Raw genomic sequence first — 27,351 nt, 5'->3', positions numbered from 1 at the left:
GGCCAGGTGTCAAGGTTTTTTCCCCCACTTTGAACTTTATGGTACAAAAAGTGGAGACCTGCCTGAACACTTTTAAGCTTAATTACTAGCTTAAATCTGCTACGCTGCCACCAGCCTTAAAACAAGGAAAAATCAATCAGGTTCTTAAAAAGAAAGCTTTTAATTAAAGAGAGAAAAGGTAAAAATTATTTCTGTAAAATCAGGATAGAAAATGCTTTACAGGGTACTCAGATTCATATAGACTAGAGGGACTCCCCTCCCTCCTAGCCTTAGATTCAAAGTTACAGCAAACAGAGGTAAAAATCCTTCCAGCAAAAAGACACATTTACAAGTTAAGAAAACAAACATAAGACTAATCCGGCTTGCCTGGCTATTACTTACAATTTTGAAACATGAGAGACTGATTCAGAAAGATTGGAGAGCCTGGAATGATGTCCCGTTCCTCTCAGTCCCGAGAGCGAACAACGAACCAAACAAAAAGCACAAACAAAGACTTCCCTCCATCAAGATTTGAAAGTATCTTGTCCCCCTCTTGGTCCTCTGGTCAGGTGTCAGCCAGGTTTACTGAGTTTCTTAACCCTTTACAGGTAAAAGAGACATTAAGCCTTAACCATCTGTTTATGACACCAGGGTAGGGGGACAGGGGCCCACCCAACTCCACCGGGTCCTGACCCATGGCCCTAGCAGTGGTGGAGTGGTCCACCAGTGGGTCAGTGGGGAGTCATAGAATCATAGACTCAAAGGTCTGGAAGGGACCTCGAGAGCTCATCTAGTTCAGTCTCCGTACTCATGGCAGGACTAAATATTATCTAGACCATCCCTGAGAAATGTTTGTCTAATGTGCTCTTAAACCCCCCCAGTGATGGAGATTCCACAACCTCCCTAGTCAACTTATTTCAGTGCTTAACCACCCTGGCAGGAAGCCTTTTCTAATGTCCAGCTCACACCTCCCTTTCTGCAATTGAAGCCCATTGCTTCTTGTCCTATCCTCAGAGGTTAAGGAGAACAATTTTTCTCCGTTCTCCTTGTAACAGCCTTTTATGTTCTTGAAAACGGTTATTATATCCCCTCTCAGCCTTCTCTTTTCCAGACTAAACAAACCCAGTTTTTAATCTTCCCTCACAGGTCATGTTTTCTAGACCTTTAATCATTTTTGTTGCTCTTCTCTGACTTTCTCCAATTTGTCCACAATGTGGTGCCCAGAACTGGACACAAGATTCCAGTTGAGGCCTAATCAGTGTGGAGTAGTTCGGAAGAATGACTTCTCTTGTCTTGTTTACAACTGCCCTGATAATATGTCCCAGAATGATGTTCACTTTTTTTGCAACAGTGTTACACTGCTGACTCATGCTTAACTTGTGATCCACTATGACCCCCAGATCCCTTTCTGCAGTGCTCCTTCCTAGACAGTCATTGCCCATTTTGTATGCGTGCAACTGATTGTTCCTTCCTAAATGGAGTATTTAGCATTTTTTCTTATTGAATTTCATCCTATTTCCTTCAGACCATTTCTCCAGTTTGTCCAGATCAATTTGAATTTTAATGCGATCCTCCAAAGCACTTGCAACCCCTCCCAGCTTGGTATCATCTGTAAACTTTATAAAAGTGTACTCTGTATGCTCTTATCTAAATTATGGATGAAGATCTTGAACAGAACCAAACCCAGAACTGATCCCTGTGGGACCCCACTCATTATACCCTTCCAGCATGACTGTAAACCACTGATAACTACTCTCTGGGAATGGTTTTCCAACCAGTTATGCACCCACCTTATAGTAGCTCTATCTAGGTTGCATTTCCCTAGTTTGTTTATGAGAAGGTCATGCAAGACAGTATCAAAAGCCTTACTAAAGTCAAGATATACCGCATCTACCACTTCCTCCCTATCCACAAGCCTTGGTACTCTGTTAAAGAGAGCGAGCTGGTTGGTTTGACATGATTTGTTCTTCATAAATCCATGTTGTTACTTATCATCTTATTTTTTTCTATATGTTTGCAAATTGATTGCTTAATTATTTGCTCCATTATCTTTCTGGGTACAGAAGTTAAGCTGATTGGTCTGTAATTCCCTGGGTTGTCCTTATTTTCATTTTTATATATGGGCACTCTATTTGCCCTTTTCTGGTCTTCTGGAATCTCTCCTATCCTCCCTGACTTTTCAAAGATAATCGCTAGTGGCTCAGATATCCTCAGACAGCTCCTTGAGTATTCTAGGACGCATTTCATCAGGCTCTGATGACTTGAAGCCAACTAATTTATCTAAGTAATTTTTACCTTATTCTTTCCCTGTTTTAACCTCTGATCCTACCTCATTTTCACTGGCATTCACTATGTTAGATGTCCAATCGCCACCCACCTTGTTGGTGAAAATCGAAACACAGACGTCATTAAGCACCTCTGCCATTTCTGTATATTCTGTTACTGTTTTTCTCCCCTCATCGCAACACTGCAACATGCTGACCTTACACGGGTGGGAGATACCACTCCCTCCACCTCCCTGGGACATTTCCGGCCAGGCTTCCTGAATCTGCAGTCCATATCATGTCGGTATCTCCAGGCTCCTCGGAACTGGTAATTCCCTGAAACTCTGTCTCTAGCTGGTCAGCTGTAGGCAACAGGTCTCTGGTCTGTGTCTTGAGATCTCAGCCTTCTGCGGGCAAGGGCTGTAATGGCTCCGGGGCTGGAGCCTCGACCAAGCGTCCTTCCTCCTTGGCAGTCTGTGCAGACTGAGCTGGGCTGCTCTTCTTTACACCAGCATAGCATTTGGAGTGTGCTTAGCATGTTCCGAGGGGCAGGACTTCCTCCACCCATAGGGTGGGATTAACCCTTTCCTGGCTAGTGCGAGTATGCGCACCCCGTCATAGGCAAGAAATCTGGAAGGGAACCACTGGAACTAACTTCCAGTGGAAGTGGTGGAGTCTCCATCTCGAGATTTGAACATCCAGCCTGGGGTCCATTCTGGAAAATATGCTCCCAACAAAGACAAGTCATTGGGCTCCATAGAGGGGTAGCTGGGTTAGAGTCCCTGGCCTGTGATATAGAGGAGGTCAGGCTCGTTGCTGTCATGGTCCCTTCTTGCCTTAAGATCTACAAAAGCACCAGTCAAGGTTTCAGAGCTAAGAAGGTAACATCAATTATCTACCACCGAACTCTATGGCCCAGGCCTTATAGCGCACTGGTGGGTGAATAAAGATTTCAGCTGTCACATCCAGACAGCTGACGCCTCTCCTGGCTGGAGTTTGCAAAGGAGCCAAAGGGTGTGAAATGTAATGGAAGTTGGAGGCTGAAATCCCTGAGGCTGCACTGAGAATTGCAGCCTGTGACAGGGGGTCTCCACCTGCAGCCCACCCAGTGTCCCCTGGCAGGGAGCCCTCTGTCTCTGGCCCTGCACAGGAGCTCCTGCCAAGAGCAGAGATCGGAGCTCCCTGCTGTGCCCACTCAGCTCCTTGACTTAACAAAGAGGCCTCTCTAACTGTTTATCTCACCCCCAGCTCCTCACTGCCCAGTGGAGGACCAAGGCATCGATGCTGAAGGAGGAGAGGAGGAATCTGATGGTCTCTGGACACCTGTTGCCTTCATTGCTCTCTTCCTGCTCAGCCTGTTGTACAGCGCCGGCGTCACACTGCTTAAGGTAACAGCAACCGCTACCTTCATGGTCATGCTTCACTGCTTCTAGCAATAACCAGTGCTCAGTAATCTATCCCACCCCATCGGCATGCAGCCACCAGCCATCAGCCATCCTCGGGAACTACTCAGTCACCCACAGTCAGTGATGAAATTCAGTGAGGACAAATGCAAGGTAACCACTTGGGAATGAAGAGCCAGTAGCCCACATGCAGAACGGGAACTGACTGCTGAAAGGGATCTGGGGTCAGACTGCATCACAAGCTAAATATGAGTCAATAATGTAATGTTGTTGGGGAAAAACCAAATTCTGGGCTGTATTAGCAGGAGTGTTGTGAGCAAGACACAAGCAGTAATTCTTCTGCTGTGCTCCGCGCTGATACGGCTTCTGCTGGAGTCTTGTGTCCAGTAGTGGGCAACACATTTCAGGAAAGATGTGGAAAAGTTGGAGATAGGCCATAGGAGAGCAACTAAAATCATTTAAGGGCTAGAAAACATGAGCTGTGAGGGGAGATTGAAAGAACTGGGGTTGTTTAGTGTGGAACAGAGAAGACTGGGGTGGCCGGGGCGGGGGAATGACATGGTAACATTTCTGAAATACATAAAAGGTTGTGACAAAAAGGAGGGTGAAAATTGCACTCGTTATCCTGTGAGGACAGGACAAGAAGCAATGGGCTTAGACTGCAGCCAGGGCAGTTTAGTCTGGACACTGGAAAAAACTTCCTAACTATCAGGCTGGGTAAATTGCGGAACAAATTGTCCAGGGAGGTTGTGGAGCCTGCATTGTTGGAGGTTTTTAGGAACAGGTTAGAGAAATACCTATCAGGGATGGACGAGTTATTACTCAGTCCTGCCCCACGGCAGGAGACGGGACTAGGTGACCTCTCAAGGTCTCTCCCTGTCCTACATCTGTGTGATTTTATGGTTGTCAGAGGCTCAAATCAAAGTCAGGAATTAGAGCCCAGGTTTAGGACGAGGTTACCTGGAGGGAGGAAAGCCTGGGGCCAGGACAGAAGCAGGGCTGGAGCCAGATGAGAACAAGGCAGGAGCAGGGCTGGAACAATCCACACAGCTGCTATCACCAGGGCCGCTCAGAGGGGGGGTAAGTGGGGCAATTTGCCCTTGGCCCGCATGAGAGGTCCTTCACTCACTCCGGGGGCCCTGGAAAACTCTTGTGGGGCCCGAGTTCCCAGAGCTTCTTCTGCTCCAGGTCTACAGTGGCGGGGAGTCCTTCTGCCCTGGGACCCACTGCAGAAGTGCTGGGTCTTCAGCAGCAATTCAGCGGCGGGGGACTCCAGGCCCCCTGAATCTCTGGGCAGACCTGGCTATCACAGTCCTGGGGAAATGCTTTGGGCAACTTCTTAACTTCTCCTTGGCTTATTAGCTGGTCTACCGACCAGCAATCAGGGTGGAGCTGATGAGGCAGCCAGCTACAGGCCAGGTGTGCGTGTCAGGTTGCCTGGGATTGGTGCTGCTGCCAGCCAGATTCCTGACACTGCCCAACGATCAATCAGAGGTAATCAGGAATGATTATTTATTAATAATCAACCACCCATCATCACTAATGAGCGAGTTCCCATCAACATTAACTCAGCAGTGATCAATAAATGAGAATCAAGAGTCTATTATCAATTTCAATCATTAATCACTGAGAAATCAATAATCAGGGATTGGCTATTTCTGGTCAGTACCTAGTGATCTGTAATTAATGCTGAGTAGCCCTTAATCTGCAATTAATTATCAATAATCAACTCTCACAGATCAGTAATTAATGTTAATCAAGGATCAAGCATCAACCATCAATAATCTGCTAGTAATTATTAACTGATCATAATCACTTATCCATAATCAGCAATTAATAATCAATGACCAAAAAGGAATGATCACTAATTAAGAAGCCTGAAGAAATGTTCAAGGACCAATGAGCGTCAATCACTAACCACTCAGCCATGATCACTAAGGATCTGTAGTGGGGCCCAGATGCACAAAGAGCCATAGGAGCCTGTGAAGCCGGTTCTGTGGCTGGGACATGGTGCCGGGACCTGGAACCAGAAGCAGAATCGGCTTAGACAGCCGTGTCTCCCCAGGGAGTTGGTGTGCGGCACCTGCTGGGCAGTGGCAGTTCCCTGAGGCTGTTTGACAAGGCCGGTGTCTCTGTCTGGAAGTTGAGCTCCAGCTCAATGCAGAGAACCTGGCAGGACGCAGGCATGACTGGGCCAGGTCCATGGCCAGGGCTGCGCAGCAGGACAGGCTAGATGGTCCCAAAGGACCCCTCTGGCCTTGCTCTCCCAGCATAGGATGCTGCCTGTGAGCCCAACACCGGGTCCAATGGCACCGACTGAACCCCTCTGCTCTCTGTGTCCCACAGGTGCAGTGAGTGCCCGGCTCTGGGCTCCTAGGAGGTGTACAGCATTGCTTCATCCTCTTCATTCCCTCCCTGCATCGTCAGCCCTCCCAGGCTCCTGCCCTCTCTCTGGACACCTGGAGGGACCAAGTTCCACAGCAACTCAGAGGGCGCGACAATGGCCACTGAAGGGTCTGAGCTCTGCCGAGCCCAGAGCAGGGAGGGCAGAGTCCTTCCCCGGACGTCCCCAAGGGCAGCCCATGCTGGAGCTTGAACTCAGCCCCATTCCCCTCCATCCTCCACCCCCGTCCCATGGCAAGGACTGGATTTCCTTGTGCGCGCTCGTGCACACGCATCTGTGTCCCAAGTTCTGGTCAACCTGGAATCTGTCAATGGCGAAGAGTCTCATTGGCTCCTTTCTTTAACTTGCAACTTACACAGGAATTTTAAGTTTGATCCAAAATAAAATGAGTTCAAAATTGGTAGCTGCATTTCAGGATGGGTTTTGGGAGATTTAACCAAGGAGAATGCTAGACGCTGTATGTCTCAGTCCCCAGGTATTTGTCTACGCATCCGTCCATCCTGATACGTACACATTCTTTCTTTCTTTCTTTCTTTCTTTCTTTCTTTCTTTCTTTCTTTCTTTCTTTCTTTCTTTCTTTCTTTCTTTCTCATACATGCCTCCCTATCTGATCAGTGGCTTTCTCTGCCCCAGAGATCTCCCCTTCCTGCTCCTCCGTCTCAGCCTGTCTAGGCTGAGGGACGAGGCCCCAGTTCTCTGGGTTTGTAGCTAGACCCCTATCTCCCATTGGGGCCAGTTCAGCGGGCACCTGTCATTTTATTCTCCATGCCTAGAGGCGCCCTTACAGACACGACATACCCCTCTGGAGGGCGTCAGGGGTCCCTGAAAGTCCAGGATGGAGGTTATGAATGAGATGGAGCCTGATTTGTATATTTATTTATGTATTTATTTATTTATTGTCACTCAGTGCACACAACAAAAGTCACACACACACACACCATCCACAAAAATCCCAATGAAGAGCTAAATATGCAACATACAGCATGAGAGACACAACTCTGGCTATGGTCCTGCCCCAGGGCGGGGGGCTGGCTGGCACAGGGGGTAGGGAAGGGAAGTGAGGCCTTTCCCCTCTAGAAGCGCTGGCTCTGATCCAGCCCTAGAGCAGGGACTGTTGGGCTCAGGAGGGTGGGAAGTGGGAGAAGGGTTGTTTCCTCGCTAGGGGCGCTGGTTCCCTGCAGGATACGAGTTGTCCGGTCTCAGCCAAGCTCCGAGTAGGGCAGCATCCCTAGTGGCTGAGGGCTGATTAGGCCATGTGGGGTGAGGTCCTGTCTCCCCCCCTAAGGGTCTCCCAGGGGCACAGCGCTGGTGGGGGGCAGCTGTGGGACTCAGAGTGGTGTCGCCAATGGAGCCAGGAGCCCCGTACCCTTGTCTCTGGGCAGAAGGGGGCAGCAGCTTCTACACCACGCGCTGGATCACGTTCTTGTACTCGGGGCCATTCGCCTTCTTCAGCTGCACCAGGGTGGAGAAAAACCACTTCACCTGCAGTGGGGCAGATAGAGGAAGGGTGAGAGGGGTCAGTGCTGGGGGGAGCTGCTCTGTCTGTCTGTGTCATTCCTTCCTGCTTTTCTGTCTGTGTCTCATTCATTCAGTCTCTGTCTTATTCACCCATTCTCCTTTCTCCTTCATTCCTCTCTTCTTTCTTTCCCCTCTACGCTGCCCTCCACTGTGCTAAGGGCATTAATTCCTTCGTTCCTACCTTCGTTCTCTCTCTCACCTTGAACAGGGTCACGGTTGCGCTGTAGCACACGCTCAAGAGGAAGAGGGTGATGAAGACCGAGATGCTTGACCAGAGTCCATCCAGCTCCTCATCCTCATCCTCACTGCAAAACTCACCTGACACAATCACCTCTGTTGAGGAGAGAGAAAGAGACATCAGCTCGGACTCAGCCACTGTGACAGAGAGAGCTCGTACTGTGCGTCCAGCACCAACCTGCCTATCCCCTTCTCTACCAATCCTTCCATCCCTCCCTCATTCCCGCTCCAGACACACCCAGCCATCCATCCTCACACACCCCTCCACCAATCCATCCATGACCGCACACCCCTCCACACATCCATTTCTAGATACAACCATCCATCCATGACCACACACACCTCTACCCATCCATTTCTAGATACAACCATCCCTCCATCCATCTGTCCATCCATGACCACACACCCCTCCATCTATCCATCTCTAGATATCATCCATCCATCCCTACACACCCCTCCACCCATCTATCTCTAGACACAACCCTCCATTCATCAAACCATCCATTACACACATCTTCACTTGCTCTCTCCCTTTGCACACACTCTCTCTCCCTCCATTCCCACAAGAGATGGCTCAGGATCCCTTAGAGGGTAAATTCATAGGTGTGTGTGAGGTGCCAGGATGCGACCACAACAGAGGAGCCCGCTAAAGACCAGGATGGCTGGATTTCACACGTGTACCTCTATGACACTGGTCCCAATGTACCTAAACACTCCGGAGTCACTTCTGATGGAACACAGCAACCTCTGGGGCTGTTTATTTGGGGCTCCCTTGGGTGGCACTGGGACGGTGGCATCTGGTGGCTGTTTATAGAGGTGGTCTCTCAGCCAGCACTGAGATGTGCCCCCTTTGGGGTGGCACACAGGGGCTGTTTAGATAGGGACCCTTTGCCTAAATGCCAAGCTGTAGCTGGCATGGGGTGTGCTGATCACTGTTGCTTTGATGAACAGAGTCATGAGTAATTTAATGATGGAGAGGCTCATGTTTATCTCTCAGAGGAAAGATGGTGCCCCCTGTATCACAGCACCCCCTAGCATAGCAGTGGGGGCATTGAGGTCAGCTCTGACTGTGAGGGGAGATCACCCCATACTGAGCCCACTGCAGGTGTGCATGGCTTCTGGGTGATGCAGGTCTCACTAGCCAGGTAAAGGGGGCTCAGAGGATTTGGCTGGAGTTGGTAGCTGCTTCGTAGACGTGGGAGAGGTATCCCCATATAAACTGACTCCCGCATACCCCACCCCAGAGTAAAACATAGCTCAGTGCCGGGGAAGGGGTCCGTGAATAACCAGACGCCATGTTCCACCCCAGAGAGGACACAACTCAGCACAGAGTGAGAGATTCCTGTAACACCTGTCCCAGAGACAGCTGCATCTTAGAGTGGAGGGAGAACAGGCTGCGTCGCTGCCTCTGGGTGCATGTCTGTGTCTCTCTGTGTTGTGTGTCTCTCTGTGTGTACAAACACGACAGCTCAGGTGGGAGGGTCCCTGGGTCATGCCATGTTACAGGTGTGTCCATCTGTACAAGATCTCTCTCTCCCTCTCTCTTTCTCAGCAACCCCCCCACTCCCTTACTGTGTGTGCCCCTGCGCTGCCCCAGGATAACAGCATCCAGCGAAGTGAGTATTCACCCAGGAAAGCTCACGCTACAATATGTCTGTTAGTCTGTAAGGTGCCACAGGACTCTCTGCTGCTTTTACAGCCCTAACACTGCCGCTGCTGCTACCCACCCTTTGGCACCACGTGCCGAGCGCTGGGCTTGGCACTGGTGTGGTCAAGCCCTGCGCTCGCCCATCCAGCCCTGAGGCTGACACACACACACGAGTTCATGTGGGTGCCCTATTGGGGCTAGGTAGGAGATGGGGTTCACGTGCGGGGCCATAGATGAGTCTGCCTCCTCTGTCCTACCCCCATGTCACCAGCCCTAGTGAGACTTTAGGTGAGTCCCTGCTTAGTGTCTGCTCCAGATAACAGCCCTACTAGTGCTGCTGCTTTGCGAGCACTGGGTGTCAGAAGCTGATCCCTGGTGTGGGGTTTTTGCTGTGTGTTGCTCTATGACCCCCTTCCCAGCTACCACGGAGGGATGGGGTGGAGAGAGACCCCTTAGTTTCTTAGCTAGCTGGGGAGGTGTATGTAGGGGTTAGGGAATTTGAGTTGCCCTCCCTCCACTGATTCTGTCTCAAAATTCTCCCTGCTCCTCTCTGGGGTGGGATGGGATGTGGGGTAAATGTTGACCCTGACACAGCGCCCCTCTGGGCATGCACAGGTTCTAGCCTAGAGGACCTTGTCTCAGTGGGATCCTAGAGATTGCTTAGCCATCCATCCATCCATCCATCCTGATCCATAAACTTCCATATATCCCTATATCTTCCATCCATCCCTCCTGGTCTGTACCATCCATCCATCCTTCCTCATCCATAAATATCCTTCCATTCCTATATCTTCCATCCATCCCTCCTGATCTGTACCATCCATCTGTCCTTCCTCATCCATAAATATCCTTCCATCCCTATATCTTCCATCCATCCCTCCTGATCTGTACCTTCCATCCATCCTTCCTCATCCATAAACATCCATCTAACCCTATATCTGTATCTTCCACCATCCCAACGGATCTGTACCCACTCATCCATTTTTGTTCCTAACCATCCATCCAATGTGCTGTCCATCATTCCATCCGTCCATCCTCATCCCTCACCGTTCACCCAGGCAAGCCCATCCACTTATCTATCTATCTATCTATCTATCTATCTATCTATCTATCTATCTATCTATCTATCTATCTATCTATCCTTTTCAGTATTCATCCACTCCATCCCTCTATCACCATCGGTACTCATTGACTCTCATCCATCCATTGCCATCCATCCTTTCCCAAACATGCGTAGTCAGCCATTATATTTACCCATCCTTTCATCCTCATCTCTCATTCACTCACTATGTGTAACAACCCCTTCATCCAGGCACCTGCCCATCCCCATCGGTACCAATCCAGTGCCATATGTGACTACCAATCCACTACCATTTATACATCCATTCATCCCCATCTCCACCCATCCATCTATCACAGTCCATCCATTTATTCATCCATCACTCCTGCAGAAAGTGTGCCCATCCAACATTCGCCATCCATCCATCTATACCCCCCAACACACCCCTCTATCTATCCATCCACCCTTCTGCAGATCCCCAGGGATTTTTTCTATCCCTTGACATCTATTTATCTATTGGCATCCACCCTTTTTGAACCATCCAACCATTAGTCGCTGTGTACAGTGCAATCTTGTAGCAGGCACACTGGGTGGGACACGCAGGACACCTGGCTTCTGTTTCTAGCTCTGTCATTGACATGCTCGGTAATTTTGGGCAGGACTCTCCCCCTCTTGGTACCTCTGTTCTCCTCCTCCTCTTTCTCTCTCTAGGCTGTGAGAAGGACTGTCTCCTGCTGTCTGTGCTGTGCCCATCCCAACAGGGTCCTGGTCTCAGTTGGGTGTATAGGGGTTAATTTAATCCAAATAATGATCACCCTATTTCTCTCTTCCTCCTTGTGATATCTCAGTGTATTTGTCCTGCCATCTGAAGTATGTTCCATTTAATCATCTCTCTGAACACCTGGCCTTCCAATTGAGATTGGCTTGAATGTGTCTGTTCCTCTGCAGTATGTCTGTAACTGTGCATATACCCCCCTCTTCATCACTGTTTCTATGGTGTGTATGTACTCGTGCATGTGTTCATCCTTCCTTACACAGCATGGACCCACATATCTAGCCATACTTCCTTACACGGCATGGACCCATATATCTACCCGTCCTTTCTTCCACGGCATAGGCCCACATATCTATCCATGTTTCCTTCTGTGGCATGGACCCACATATCTACCCATCCTTCCTTCCGTGGCAACTACTCATATTTCCTTTCATGGCATCAACCCATGTATCTCCCCATCCCCCATGGTATATATGTATCCACCCATAGAGGATCTGGAAATTGGCATCCCCAGTCTTATAGCATCTCAGTTTCTCCCAGCCTGCAACCTGGGACCTCATCCACCTTGGGCGACCCGCAGATTTCACCCAGTCACACCACAAGAAGGAGACCTGGGTGTGAGCTCAGACTAGTTCCATTTATTCACTTGTTGTCACGCAGGGCACAGAGATTATTTACAGGAAGCTGTACTGGACAGTGCTAGCAGTGGGGCTGGGAGGAGCCTTCTTCATTTACCAGAGATTTTGCTGATGCTGCGTTGGGTGAACTTCATGGAGAGGGCTTGGTGGCTGACCATGCAGGTGTAGGTGTCCCCGCTGTTCCAGCTGGCCTTGCTGACTTTCAGCTTGCTGTAAAGGAAGAAGTTCGAGTCGCTGGCTCCATCCTTCATGGGCGGGGTGGTGATGTAGTCGGTCTCCTTTTCACCATCATGGTTCTTCATCCACTGCACCGAGATGTCCTCGGGGAAGAAGCCCCGCACCAGGCAGGTGACGCTGACAGAGTCTCCTTTGCTGCTCAGCTCTTCACTGTGGGGGTGCAGGAGGTAGACGCCCGGGGCAGAGTGCTTGCCTTCAGTGAGTGGAGATGGAGGACACAGATGAGCCATGCACATTACTCATCTGGGGCAGATGGGGAGAAGGATGGTGTGTGTGTGTATGTGTGTGTGTGGGGGGGGGGGAAGGAAGATCCCCTCTCTCTTCCAGGATGGAGGGGCTGGGGACTGGGAGCTGGTATCTCTGGAGCACAATTTGAGGGTGGGGATTTGGGGATGCAAAAGGACTCAGGGGCCAGGATCCCAGGTTGTTGGGGGTTGGGGCTTCCCCATAAGGAGCATCCCTCCCTGCTGGGGACTGGGACTGAGTCTGTCCCCTTAGAAACCCTCCTTTCCTCTTACCTGGCTTCTTGGAGATCGATTTGATGAGTGGCGAGATCAGGTCCGAGTGCTCCACTTTGCAGGTGAAGGTCTCGCCGGCCTCCCAGTCGCGGGTGAAGATGGGCATGGAGCTGGAGGCGGTGAAGGTGTTGTTGAACTGCTCATTGAGGGTCAGGGGATCAGGGATAATGGACCCTGGCTTCTCCCTGGACCAGACCACCTGGAGGCCGGAGTCGCTAGGCAGGTTGACCACCAGGCAGGTGAGCATGGGGCTCTGGGCCACGTACAGAGCGGCAGGAGATGGGGGCACCAGGAAGACCTGGATGTTGCTGGGAGATGTTGTTTCTTCTGGGGACAGGAGAGTCCAAGTCAGCTGCTAGGCCTGGTCTCCCCTGCCAAGCCCATCCCAGACTCCCCTCACTCCCTGTCCTCTACAAAGCCCATCCCAGTCTCACATGTTCCCCTCCCCCCTCCATCCCTGCCTGTGTCCCCCTCGCCTCTCCAGACAGCCTGTCCCTGCTCAGCGTCACCTTCGCACTTGCGGGCGTGGGCCTGCTTTTTGCTCCCAGTGCCCGGGTGGGACACCTGGCAGGTGTACGTCTTGCCCTCCAGCCATACGTCCTGGGAGATGCTGGCATTGCTGCGGGTGCTGAAGGTGCGGCCGTCGGAATCCTTCTTGGCAGGGGCGGTGTCCCCATGAAGTAACCCGGGCTCGCCGTTAACCAGCCATTGCACCTTCAAAGGCTCAGGGTAGAAGCCGGAGATGAAGCAGAGCAGCTGGATGGCACCTGGCTTGGTGGTGCAGGAGGAGTGGAGGACGTGCACCTCAGGGGCTTGGGGTTCAGTGGGGATTGGCTCTGGGAGAAGGGTGATGGGTTAGTTGCTGTACAGACCCCTCCTGAGTCGCCTCCCCCCTGGCTCCCTGCTGCACGGCGCCCCCTGCTGAACCCTCCCCGCTCCCTGCAGCACAGCGCCCCCTGCTGAGCACCCCGCTCCGTGCAGCACAGCGCCCCCTGCTGAGCCCCTGGCTCCCTGCAGCACAGCGCCCCCTGCTGAGCCCCCGACTCCTTGGAGCACAGCACCCCCTGCTGAGCCTCTGGCTCTCTGCAGCACAGCGCCCCCTACTGAACCCCCCTCTTGTTGCAGCACCGCACCCCCTACTGAGCCCCCGGTTCCCTGGAGCACAGCGCCCCCTACTGAGCCCCCCTCTTGCTGCATCACAGCGCCCCCATTAACCCCCCCGCTCCCTGCAGCACGGTGGTCCCTGCTGAGCCCCCCGCTCCCTGAAGCACAGCACCCCCTATTGAGTCCCCCGCCCTGCTCTCTGCACCCAACACCATCTACCTGTCCCCATTCCCTCCCATCGCTCTGTGGTGTCTCTCTCCATCCACCCACCCACCCACCCCAGCGACTCCATCAGCTCACAGCACCAGCAGGCTCCCATCCTCTCTCCCTGCAGCAGTCACCAGAGCAGGGACCTGAGACAACCCCAGCCCTTCCCACCCCGCTCCCTCCCCGGGCCGCGCCGCAGCGTCTCTACTTGGGATTTCCTTGGAGATGCTGGAGCGGGTGGGCTGGTGCTCTACGGTGCATCGATGGGTGTTGGACTCCCAGCTGCTGGCCGGAACGGTGACCTGGCTGCTGAGCGAGTAGAGGCCGCTGGAAGGTTGCAGCACGGAGGGATAGGTCCTCACACCCGAGGAGCTGACATTCGGGCTCCATGTCACGGTGACCGGCTCGGGGAAGTAGCCTTTGGCCAGGCAGCCGAAGGTGACCTGGGAGGTGGTGACTTCGCTGGTGCAGGAGGTCAGGGGAAAGACAGATGGGGCTGTTTTGCTAGCTGCAAAGGGAGAGAGAGTGAGGCCATGAGACACAGCCCCACTGAGCCCTGCCCCGCTCTGTGCAGACCAGGCCCTAGCTTGGCACTGGGGCCAGCACTCAATGCCGGGGGAGAATGCCCCTAGTGAGCCCCACGCTGCTCCATTCACACAGCACAGTTTGGGGTGAGACTGTTAATAGCTGCAAGGTCTTAGTAATGTCTGTGTGTAAGTGGACACCTGAGATAGGCTGCCCCCCATCTTCCAGGTTGTGTCACAGACTGAGCAGGATGAGGGCCCCCAGTTCTCTTGGTGCTAAACAGACCCTGTTGTACTAGCGATTTTAGCTTGGGAACGAATATTAAATGTTATATTCTCATTAGCCTTCTAGGTGGTAACAACAATGGCCACTGCTGGCTCGTAAGCATTTCTATGGCTCAAACACACATGGTTAGATATCCTCAGAAAGACTGGGACTGTCAATTGAACCCGGGACATATGGGCCCTTTAGGTTAGAGTTCGGGTTATAATTATACATGGGGAGGAGGATTTAGGGTTAGGGTCAGGTGCTGGGGATAAGGGCTATAGGTTGCAGAGATGGAATTACGGGCGATGGTTTAATGGTTTAAGTCCAATACCCTTCCATCCTCAAGTTCAGTATTTAACTTGTTGTGATTGGATTTCTAGCCTTTCAGCCATCAGATTCCTATCGGGTCTGATGCCATTTCTCAGAGGAGTTGCTGAGACTCTTGGGTCCTCACAGAAGGGATTAATTTGCAAGTTCTGATAGTTCTTGTGTTGGAATTCTTGATACCAGATTTGAGACACCAAAACTCTGATGCTCAGAGGGTCAAGATGGGGAGGTTCGGGTTAGAGCTGGGGTTATAGTTGGGGGTATAATTGATCGTTAGTACTTGTATCACAGTGGTCTAGAAAACCCAGTCTAGGACCAGGTCTCATTGTGCCAGGAACTTTACAGAGAAATAACAATGAGGGCTCTACTGATCCCAGGACCATTGCAGCCTGAGCAATCTGAAGTCAGGGTTTGGGGGATAAGGTTGGGACGTTGGGGTTAGGGGTTGGGTGTGAAGAGAGGGTCAGAGTTAGGGAGTAGGGGTTAGAGAGCCATGGTTAAGGACGAAGATTGGACTCTAGGGAAAGGATGAGGATTAGGGTGTTGAGGTGAAGGAATGGGTGCATCTGTCGGGGTTAAAATGCTGAGGTTAGGGTCATGGTTAGGGAGCTAGGACAGAGTTCGGGGTCTAAGTAGTTGGGTTTAAGGTTTGGTTTAGGGTCATAGTCCTGGGGTTAGGGTAAAAAACCTTCCCTCCCATCAAGCTCAGTAGTCGACTGGTTATCACCACCCCTAGCTCACGACCTTTCTAGCCAGGTTCCCACTCAAGAAACCACTCGGAATCTAACCAATTGGGATGAAGATTTTCTGGACACTTTCCCAAACTCTGCGGAAGAAATCTCCCAAGAATTCCAGCTGCCTCACTTTCTAGGTGCCCAAAACTGAGGCGCCTTGGGGTGCACTTACCGGGGTCTGCATCTCCAGTGAGCTTTAGCCAGAGACGTCAGAGCTTGTCCCCCGTTAAGGAAGCCCAATGCGTCTCCAGCTGAGTGCGCCGCAAAAACGGAGCCATCTCAACTCAAAGGCCAAGTTAGGAAGTTGACCCCTGAGCTGTTGCCTCTGAGCTGCCGGTTACGTCCAGCCCCAGGCAGCTGAGCTCACATCTAGGTGTGCTGGGAATCCCCCCGCCCGGCTCTCAGCATGGAGTGTGAGCACAGAGCTGGTGGAGGGAGGCAGGGCCGGCTCAGGGAGACGCGTTCCTGCACTCGGTGAGTTCAGGGGTTACCTCTGACAAGGGACATGCCAAAGGGGAAATTTGTGCCTCAGTTTAGAAAGATTTTGTTTGCCACTATTTATTACTGGGCTAAAGATAGGAGACAATAAAATCCCCTTAAAAGTATTCAGTTGTTCCCCTGAATGTCTAGTTGCAGCCCCCCAACTCTGAGCACCCCACGTCTGCAAATGGCCCTCAGTCTTGACCCACAGCCCCTGCTAGCCAAACCCTGGGGTCCCCCCCCACTCAGCCGGTTTCCCCATTACCGATGTGCAGCCCCTGCTAGCCCAGTCCTGGCCTCCCCCACCCAGCTCTGTCAGTGCTCCCCACCCCCAAACCACAGCCCCTGCCTGCCCAGCCCTGCCCCCTCCAGCCCTGACGGAGCCCCTCACTCCCAACCTGCAGCCCCCTGATACCCACCACAGCCCTGACACGCCCACAGCTCTCCCACAGCTCTGCTGGTGCCCCTCCCTCCCAAACTTTAGCCCCCTGCTAGCCCAGCCCTGGGCTGCCCCCACTTTGCTGATCGTCCTCACTCCTGAGCCACAGCCCCCTGCTAGCCCAGCCCTGCCCCCCCTCTGTCCTACCGGTGCCCCTCACTCCCGACCTGCATCCCCTGCTAGCCCAGCCCTGCCCCCCCAGCCCTGCCAGTGCCCCTCACTCCCAACCGGCAGCCCCTCCTAGCCCAGCCCTGCCCCCCCAGCCCTGCCAGTGCCCCTCACTCCCGACCCACAGCCCCTCCTAGCCCAGCCCTGCCCCCCCAGCCCTGCCAGTGCCCCTCACTCCCGACCTGCATCCCCTGCTAGCCCAGCCCTGCCCCCCCTTCCCTGCCAGTGTCCCTCACTCCCGACCTGCATCCCCTGCTAGCCCAGCCCTGCCCCCCCTCTGTCCTACCGGTGCCCCTCACTCCCGACCTGCATCCCCTGCTAGCCCAGCCCTGCCCCCCCTGCCCTGCCAGTGTCCCTCACTCCCAACCGGCAGCCCCTCCTAGCCCAGCCCTGCCCCCCAACCCTGCCAGTGCCCCTCACTCCCGACCCACAGCCCCTGCTAGCCCATCCCTGCCCCCTCCGAGCCCTGCCAGTGACCCTTACTCCCGACCCACAGCCCCTGCTAGCCCATCCCTGTCCCTCCCAACTCTGCTGGTGCACCTCACTCCTGACCCACAGCCCTCTGCTAGCCCAGCCCTGCGCCCTCCAGCTCTGCCGTTGCCCCTCACTCCCAACCCGTAGCCCCTGCTAGCCCAGCCCTGCCCGTGCCCCTCACTCCCGACCCACAGCCCCTGCTAGCCCAGCCCTGCGCTTCCCTGCAGCTCTGTTGGGTCCCCTCACTTCTGACCTGCATCCCCTGCTAGCCCAGCCCTGGGCTCCCCTGCAGCCCTGCCAGTGCCCCTCACTCCTTATGTGCAGCTCCCTGCTAGTCCAGCCCTGGGCTCCCCTGCAGCGCTGCTGGTGTTCCTCACTCCTAATGTGCAGCCCCCTGCTAGCCCAGCTCTGGACCCCTTTCAAAGCTGTTATCACAGCTTATAAGTGGAGTGTGAGAAAAGCACCTCTGTTCCCCCATCTCTGCCTGGGGGCAGGGGCACAGCCTGGCCTGTGTTACCCACCTAGCCTCCCAGCTCTAATCCACTAGACCCCACTGCCCTCCCAGAGCTGGAGAGAGAACCCAGGAGTCCTGGTTTCCAACCCCCCAACCCTGCTCTAACCACGAAACTCCACTCCCCTCCCCTCCCCTCCCCTCCCCTCCCCTCCCAGAGCTGGGGAGAGAACCCAGGAGTCCTGGCTTCCAGCCCCCTGGTCTGACCCCCTAGCTCTCACTCCCCTCCCAGAGCTTGGGAGAGAACCCAGGAGTCCTGGCTTCCAGCCCCCTGCTCTGACCCCTTAGCTCCTACTCCCCTCCCAGAGCTTGGGAGAGCACCCAGGAGTCCTGGCTTCCGGCCCCCTCCCCCAACACCAGACCCCACTCCCCTGCCAGAGTTGGGGAGAGAGCCCAAGAGTCCTACTCCTCTCTCTATAAAGTTTTCTTCTCTAAAGGGCTCATTCTGACGGAGTTAAAAGACCCCCTGTACTCACCCCACTAGCAGCCACTTTCCTCTAATTTACTCACCAAATTCTCAGCCATGGTGGGTCGCGGCCCAGCACTGTAGACCGGGGAGTTGTGTCCCTGCATCCCACTGAGGTCTGTGTCAGTCGGATTGTTCATCTGAGGTTTCTTTGCCTGTTGGGCATCCCCTCTTCTTCCCCCAAATGGTCACCAAAGATAATTATAGGTTATTATCACTCAGTGACGCCCACGCAGGAGCTGTCAGTGTTGAAGCTGGCGAGAAGGTGTGAAAATTGGATTGGATGGGGGCAAACACTGGGGTGAAAAAACAACTGTCACTTGTCTCAACTTCCCCTTTTCGGCCCCTATTGGTCGTTTGCTGCGTCTCACCAGAGATTTGGTCATGGAGCCTGCAGACCTCTGAAAAGATTGAAGTCTCTGGGGGGTGAGGGTGAGGCCTTTTAGAGAACCTGCCATGGGGTGCATGTGTGTGAAGAACCAGCCTTTACTGCTGTCCTGGAACCAGGGACAGAACCCAGGAGTTCTGGTTCCCAGCCCCCCCCCCAGTTCTAAGCCACAAGACCCCAGTCCCTTCCCAGAGCCAAGGCCAGAACCCAGGAGTTCTGGCTCCCAGCCCTGCCCCGTTCTAACGATAGGTCTGGGATAGACTGACCTGGAAAGGGAAGGATAGTGCGATGATAGCTATTCAGATGTTTCCTTCAGCACATCTCTCTGTATGCATCACAAGCTCTTAAAGGACTGAGTGATCTAGTGGGTTTGTGTGTGTAGGGGGTTAGGAGCCAGGACTCCTGGGGTCTATCTGTGGCTCTGGGAAGGAGCGGGGTGTGGTGGAGTGGAGAGGTGAGAGGGCTGACGGCCAGGACTCCTGGGTTTTATGCCAAGCTCTGTAGAACCGCTTCTGAGGTTGGAGTCCCACCATTTTTTGGGTTTAGGATTCTCAGTTCTGAACATCCTGACTTGCCTTTCTCTCAGACAGAGCTCCCACAAGCCTCCTCTGTGTTCCCTTTGTTCCCCTGTTGTGATGATGTAGCTGGGGGCCCCACTTGTGAGGTGACTGTAACTTGCCTAGCGGCTATTTCCCGGAGCCCGTGGACATCAAGTGGAATTCCAGCAGAGTGACCAACAGAATCAAGACATCCCAGCCACGGCACAGAGCAGTGGCAGGGCCTTCTCCCTCTTCAGCCAGCTCACCGCCCCTTCCTGCGGCCTGGCACCCAACACCTGCCAGTGCAGTGTGGAGCACACCCCATCCCGTAAAAAGATAGATGTGGAGATCACGATTGGTGAGCTATTTTGGGGTGCCAGAGAATGATGAAAGGACTGAGGCAGAAGGGTGCACTAAAGTGTCAGAGGGAGTGGGGGAGATAGAATGATAAAGTCCATGGAAGGGAGGATAGCGAAGAAAAAGGATGGATGTATGGATGGACAGAGACGAGGGAAAGATGGAGAGAGTGAAAGAGAGGGATGGATGGTACGGAGCATTGGCTAGGTGGGTGGACAAATGGAAATACAGAAGTATGGATGGAAACAAGGCGATGACATAGACAGAGTGATAGAGAGATGGAATGGTGCCGAGGGAAGGAAGGGGGGAAAAGTAAAACTTTCCTCTCTCTGTTGTCATTCAGGACTCGAGCACATTGTGCTCAGTGCTGTACAAATGCAATTGATTCATGATTCTGAGCTGGTATCCATTTTGTCTCTCTGCTGCCAGTATGTGAGGCTCTTATTCATCCTGAGGTTTGCCTCCTGGGCCCCTCCTGTGAGCACAACATCATGGAGAAGCAGCTGGAGGTGGTTTGCCTCCTCCTGAGATTCAGCCCAGGTGCAGCCAAAGTGAAATGTCTGGTGAACGGCGAGAAGAGGAATCTTCCCACCACGGAGTTCTCCATTGGGAAGGGCACAGACGGCACCTATGTGGGCCAGAGCCGAGTGAACATCACCAAGGAGAGCTGGAAGCAGGGGGACATCTACACTTGTCAAGTGACCCACTCTTTGAGGGGAACGGAGTACTCCATGCACGACACCAGCAAGTGCTTGGGTGAGGGCCTGTGGCCGTGCACGGTGGGGTGAGATGAAGGGTTACCTGAAAACCAGCCTCATCTAAGGGTAAGCGGGATTGTGCCCAGATCCCAGGGTGACATAGAAATACAATCAAGAGATGGATACTAGGAGTGGGTGGGAGAGGGATGGATAGATGCAGTGAAAGATATGGAGGTTGGATGGATGGAGAGCTAGATACTGTGGATAGAAGGAGGAATGACTGGAGGGGAAGATGGATGTGATGGCTGGGTAGAAAGACAGGTCTGATGGATGGATGGATGGAGAAAGGGGATGTGTGTACGTGAATAATTAGTAATAAAGAGCTGGAGGTCTGCACAGGAAAGTGTAGATGGAGAGACAGAAAGTGCTACGGGATTGTCGATAGCTAGAAAGAGGCTTTTTTTCAATGGTTTCTATCTTTCTTCCTTCTAACATCCCATGAAATTGAGGTTCACAAATTAGGGGACTGACAGTCCCCCTCTAAGAGGGGAGGGATAGCTCCGTGGTTTGAGCACTGACCTGCTAAACCCAGGGTTGTGAGTTCAATCTCTGAGGGGGCCATTTAGGGAATTAGGGTAAAAAATCTGTCTGGGGATTAGTCCTGCTTTGAGCAGGGGGTTGGATTAGATGACTTCCTGACGTCCCTTCCAACCCGGGTATTCTATGATTCTGTAACACCCATCACTGTAGTATCCTTCATGGTGCAGGGAATTCATGGAGTCTTCCGCCCGTCTTTCCCTATTGAAACAAGTTCTTTGTGTTTCTGAGCCTGCCTCAGTGGCTCCATCCGTCTCTGTCACTGAGCCGTCTTACGATGACCTGACTGGGGAGACAGCCTGTGTGACATGCCGGGTGCTGGGTTATAGCTTGGTAGATGTTCAGGTGGCTTGGGAAGTGATGAGAAAGCCAGCTCTGATGCAGAGACAGGAAACCTGGAACAAAGCAATGGGATCCAGAGCATCACCAGCACCCACAAAATAAGCTTGGAGTAATGGAAGAGCAGGACCAAGTTCACTTGCAAAGTGACACCTCCTTGTTTTGGAGAAGTCACCCAGGATATGCCACTCATGGACACAAGTGAGTACGTCCGCGTGTAAGTCCTAACTCCCTGTGTGAACTCAGCCAAAGTCACTTTACTCTCGCTCTGTGCCCAAGCCTGCAAAGTGGGCATAAGGGTCCTTTGTTTCTCTCAGCTGGTGTCTGTTTCTGGAACAGGGGCTCTCTTTTACGTCCCTTCGCCGGCTCGCAGGAGGGGGTTGTGGTCTCAGTCTGGGCCGGTAGACACCACCACAATAAGTCAGGGTGCATGTTCTCAGACCAGCTTCTGCGATGGAAAATGAAGGCCTTGGAATTCACTAGACTCCAGTAGGGAGGTGAGGCAATAGAGGAGGATCTGGTGGATGTTTCCTGGGTCTTTCAAAGTGGTGATTCATCTGGGGCCCTCATAAGAGGTGATGAGGGACAGAAGATAGAAAGTATGGTTAAGATGGTCCATCAAAGGTAGATTCATGGAGTCTGAGACCAGAAGGGATCATCAGGTCATCTAGTCAGACCTCATGTTTCCCTGGCCAGAGTATTTCACTCATTTACCCCTTTGTCAAGCCCAGTAACATGTCTTTGACTAACGCTTCATCTAGAGACGCGTCCCGTCTGGATTGGAACCCCTCAGGAGATGGAGAATCCTCCACTTCTCTTGATAGTTTGTTCTAATGGTTTTCTTCTAATATTGTTGCCTTACAACGAATTTGAACGTGTCTGGTTTCAGTTTCCAGCCATTGGTTCTTGTTCTGCCTTTTCTGGTAGATTAAAGAACTTTTTAGTACAGGGTTTCTCAAAGCGGGGTCGCAGCTTGTGTAGGGAAAGCCCCTGGTTGGCCGGGCCCGTGTGTTTACCTGCCCCATCTACACGTCTGGCTGATCGTGGCTCCCACTGGCCGTGGATCGCTGTTCCAGGCCAATGGGAGCTGCTGGACGCGGCTGCCAGTAAGTCCCTTGGCCCATGCTGCTTCCAGCAGCCCCCATTGGCCTGGAGCAGGATCCACAGCCAGTGAGAGCCGCGATCGGCGGGACCTGCAGATGGGGCAGGTAAACACACCGGCCCAGCCTGCCAGGGGCTTTCCCTACACAAGCGGTGACCCCTGTTTTAGAAACTCTGTTTTAGTACCTGATGTTTTCTCCTCGGGAAGGTATTCATACACTGTTCAAGTCACATCTTCAGTTTGCCCTGAACTGAATCAATATAGCTCCTTAAATCTCTCATTTACAGCTACTGAATCATCATTGAGGCTCTTCTATGAGCCCTTTTCAATTTTTCAAAGCACAAAGTTGTGAAACAGGTGCAAAAAATCTAGAAATTTTAATAAATGTTGGGCTGCTTTTATTTGCTTCCTGGTTTGTGAGTCAGGAAGCAAAGGGAGTGAGTGGGGATCATATTTTCAGACTTTTCTTTACAGCCAGTGAGGATAGACCCTAAATGAAAGCTGAGATTCCATGGTCATAGCATAAGCTGTGGATTTAAGGAAAAACAGCAAATACCATAATAAATATGGCCAAGGTTGGCCACCCCTCACATGTTCCACCAAGGGACTAAGAGGAGACACATTCCATCCCTGGGAGAGAAATTAGCTTCATCTCACATCTCTGTCCCTTCCAGCCTACGGTGCCCACGCACCTACTGTCTCAGCCACTGTCTCCTGCCTGGACCCAGAGGAAACTCCAGGGAAGAAAGATTTCCACACGTTCCTCCGTGACGTCACTGGATTCTTCCCGGCAGACGTCAACCTCTGCTGGGAGCACAACAGCTCCATAGTCCCTGCCTCCCACTACAGCAGTGGCCCTGTGTCAGATCTGGTGAGGCCTACTCCACCCGGAGCATCTTGAGAGTGGCCAGGCCCACGGGGGAAGGAGAAGCAGGGCCCCAGGATTTCTGCCTGGTGTGGCACATGACGCTGAATGACAGGGTGAAGGTGAAGGTGAAGTCACAGAAATGTGAGTTGAAGCTTCCAAAGGGCGACGAGAGGGTTGTTCATCCCAATATGGCCAGGGCCCCCCATTACCCCAGGGGCTAGTGAGGGAGCTAGCACCAGTTCAGCCTTCAATGCTGGGGTTTCCAAAGGGAGTCACGCTCTCAACTCCCACATCGGCTTGCAGTGAGAGTTGTGGTCACAACCCTGAGGGACTTTGGGAGACCAGCAGCCGGAATATCACTGGGGTGAAATGTAAAGAGCACCTTCAGCCTGTGTAGGGGGAGGGGTTTAGGGGACGTGAGTTGTGTCCTGAGCTCTGGATGCAGGATCTAGTAGTGCCAGCAGGGGGCTGGGAGCCAGGACTGCTGGGTTCTATCCCCAGCTGTGGGAGGGGAGTGGGGGCTAGTGGTTAGAGGATGGGGGAAAGGAGTCAGGAATTACCATGGGCAGGTCGTTTCTCCTCTCTGTGTCCCAGCTGTCATCTCTGCCATCTTCGTTGGGCTCGTGAATTTGAGACTGGAAGGACCCTGATTTGAGCAAACGTGTCAGGTCTGTCCCCTGCCGTGATTTCACCAATGAGTCTTTCTCCCATGGCAGCCAGAGGCCTTCAGATCTGCTCATGGGACCCAGAGACCCAAATAATCATAATGGGACCCAGGAATCCCAATCCCAATCCCGGGGTGTGTTGGAAAACCTCAGCCATTATTCCTGATGCCCCATGAGATGAGGATCGTGCCCCTTCCATCAGGGAAGCCAGTGCCCTATTTCCCACCCCAATGATCCTCGGGCCCTTCCCAAACAGCCCCTCGGCTTTGCTCCCCTCAGACAGAGGTACTTATTTATCAGCTGGTGCCTCCTAAGTATTGGCTCATTCCAGCCCTCAACGTTGCCTCCTGCCCCCAACCAGGTGGCAGCAACTGTAATCAACACCCACTGAAGGTGTCTCTCCTTCTGCCTTCCCTGGAGGACCTCTACATAGCGCAGAACGCCACCATCAGTTGTTTGGTGAGCGGCATGTAGACCCCAGCAGCCTGGAGGTCTCCTGGAACCGGGGTAGCGGGGGACCATTGGCCGTGGTCTCCAGGGATCCGGTGCTGCAGGAAGATGGTACCTACAGTGCAACCAGCATCCTGCGGGTGTGCGTGGAGGAGTGGCAGGCGGGGGAGGAGTTCACCTGCACCATGAAACACCGAGACATCCCGTCGGCCATTGTCAAGACCATCCGCAAGATTCAAGGTTAGAACTCAGCCTTTCCCCTGTAGGGGACACTTGCCCCAATCTGCCTGGCTCAGGGTGTAGTGAATGGGACATGGATCCTTTTGTCTCTAGGGGTCACCAGCTCTGATCCGGTTTCAGCTCAGTGAGACTGGGTGTTACACATTTGTGTGTGGGATGAAATGTGCAAATTAATGAGAGAGAAGGGGATGGAGAGTCAGAACTCCTGGGTTCTTTTTCCAGCTCTGGGGGCAGAGTGTGTGTGTGGGGGTCTAGTGGGTTATAGCAGGGGGGTTGTGTCAGGGTTGGCAGCCAGGACTCCTGGTTCTCATCCCTCACCAATAACCCTTTGGTGTTTCCTTGTGGCAGGATCTATCCATCCATTCTATCCTCTGCTGTACTTGTGTCTGTTTCCCCCTCTTTACTAGCTGTCCATTTTCCTGCTCACTTGCAAATCTCTCTCTCTGCACTATGTCTGTTTATCCATATTTCGGTTGGCAATATCTGAGTTTGTCTGTTCTCCCTTTTGCAATCCTGTCCATCCGTCCAACATCTGCAGTGTCATCTGTCTATATTAGCTTCTACAACATCCATCCATCCTCATGCAGTGTCATGAGTCTAGCTGTCCATCCCTGTCCACAGAAAGGCTGGGAGGGGATATTTTGGCACAAAAGGATTATATCTGGGATGCTCAGAGGGGTGAGATGCCCAACTCCCCTTGGAATTATGAATTTATTTCAGTGGCAACTAACTGCCTAAGAGTCCTTTAAAGACCCCAGCCCATGTGGCTTGTCTCTGGTCACACTGCAGGTCAGTGGGAGAGATGGGAATAGAGCCCTGATTTCCCATCTCCAAGACTAGCATCTTAACCATCGCATCTGTCTAGCAATGTAGCCCTGGCTGCTATGGCGTCAGAACCACTAGCAGATGCGTCCTCACCTGACCACATAAGATGCAGAGGCAGAGCCCCCAGGAATCTGATGTTATGTCTGCAGGGAGCTAGGCATCAGGGTGAGACTGAGTTAGGATCTTTCTTTGCCACGAGCTCCGTCCCCATTGTCCCTGGATGTGTGACCAGGGGGGTGGTGACCAGGGAAAGTGATTTCACTTCTGAGTACGGCACTGGGGAGACTGACACTGGAATACAGCATCCGGTTCTGGGGTGAACGTGCAGCAGTGGTCAGAAGCAGTAACGACATGTTGGGAATCATTAGGAAAGGGACAGATAATAAGACAGCAAATACCACATTGCCTCTGTATAAATCCACGGCACGCCCACACCTTGACTGCTGCGCACAGTTCTGGTCACCCCATCGCCAAAGAGATAGAACAGAAATAGAGAAAGTTCAGAGAAGGGCAATAGAAATGATCAGGGCTATGGAACAGCTTCCATATGAGAAGAGATTAAAGTGGCTGGGACTGTTCATCTAGGGAGACAACTGGGGGGATTTTACAGAGGTCGATACTCTCATGACTTGTGTGACAAAAGGAAGTGTTATTTACTCCTTCACATAACACAAGAACCATGGTTCACCCAATGAAATTAAATGGCCACAGGTTTACAGCAATCACACAACAGAGGCAAGCTGTGGAACTTGTTGACTAAGGATGTTGTGAAGTCCAGAAGCATGACTGGGTTCAGAAAAGAATTTGATAAATTCATGGAGAATAGGTCCATCAATGACTATTAGCCAATCAGGTCATTGATGCAATCTTATGTTCTTGGTGTCCCTAAGCCTCTTATGGTCAGTTGCTGGGACTGTATGACAGTGGATTAATCATTTGACCATTGTCCCATTCTGGCCATTCCATCTGATGCATCTGGTATCTGCCACTGTTGGAAGATAGGATAATGGGGTAGTTGGACAATTGGTCCCATGCACTGTGACCATTCTCTTGTCCAATATTCAAAAAGAAGGTTGAAAAATTGGAGAGGGTGCAAAAGAGAGCTAGAAAAATGATTAGAGGGCTGGAGAAAATACCTTCCAGTGAGAGAGAGGAGGAGTTGAATCAGTTGAGCTTATGAAAGAGACATTCAAGAGTTGGCTTCAATGATATGTATAAGTACCTGCATGGAGAGTGACTGGGGTCCCTGGGGGGGCCATGCTGAGATCACACAATCGGGACAAATTGCAAAGAATGGGGCAGCCAATCCCCCAGACTGGTGGTTATCCTGATAGATTCACCAAACTAGAAACAAAACAGCTTCTACAATACCTTACTGATTACCCAGAAGACAGAAATACAGCTCCCTTAAAGCAACCCAGCCTTGAGCTCCCACCCAGACAGGATGAGGATTACTGAAAATCTTGTTCATCATATAAAAGTTCTGTCAGTCCAAAAGGATTGGAGACATTACCCACCAGGTCAATGAGTATTTCAGATCTTACCCAAATAGTCAATTCTTATGAAGTAAGTTACAATTTATTAAAAAAGATAAGAGTGAGAGAATCAGTACTGGTTAAAAGATACATGCATAAAGGTAGGAATTGAGTTCTTAGGTCAGTTTCATAGCAGAGGTGGTTAGCTTCAAAGTTGCAAAGAGTCATTTGAACCAGTTTATCAGGTTATAGTCCAGGGTTTCTCAAACAGGGGTTGCTGCTTGTGTAGGGAAAGCCCCTGGTGGGCCGGGCCAGTGTGTTTACTTGCCCCATCCACAGGTCCGGCCCATTGCGGCTCCCGCCAGGCACGGATTGCTGCTCCGGGCCAATGGGAGCTGCTGGAAGTGGCAGCCAGTAAGTCCCTG

General features: G+C 52.3%; 1 gene segment (V, D, J or C); it reads right to left on the bottom strand.

Moving 5' to 3' along the window:
• LOC127031863 (Ig gamma-3 chain C region-like) overlaps window positions 1-27,351 on the bottom strand; it is a 214,995-nt gene that overhangs the window by 108,902 nt on the left and 78,742 nt on the right. Inside the window, 1 exon segment of the C gene segment in view lies at window positions 13,396-13,517. Within this exon segment, the coding sequence occupies window positions 13,396-13,517 (122 nt within the window).

The sequence above is a fragment of the Gopherus flavomarginatus genome, chromosome 11 (assembly GCF_025201925.1).
Source record: "Gopherus flavomarginatus isolate rGopFla2 chromosome 11, rGopFla2.mat.asm, whole genome shotgun sequence".
NCBI lineage: Eukaryota > Metazoa > Chordata > Testudines > Testudinidae > Gopherus > Gopherus flavomarginatus.
The sequence above is the reverse complement of the archived record's forward strand: the minus strand, read 5'-3'. Positions and strand labels throughout refer to the sequence as shown.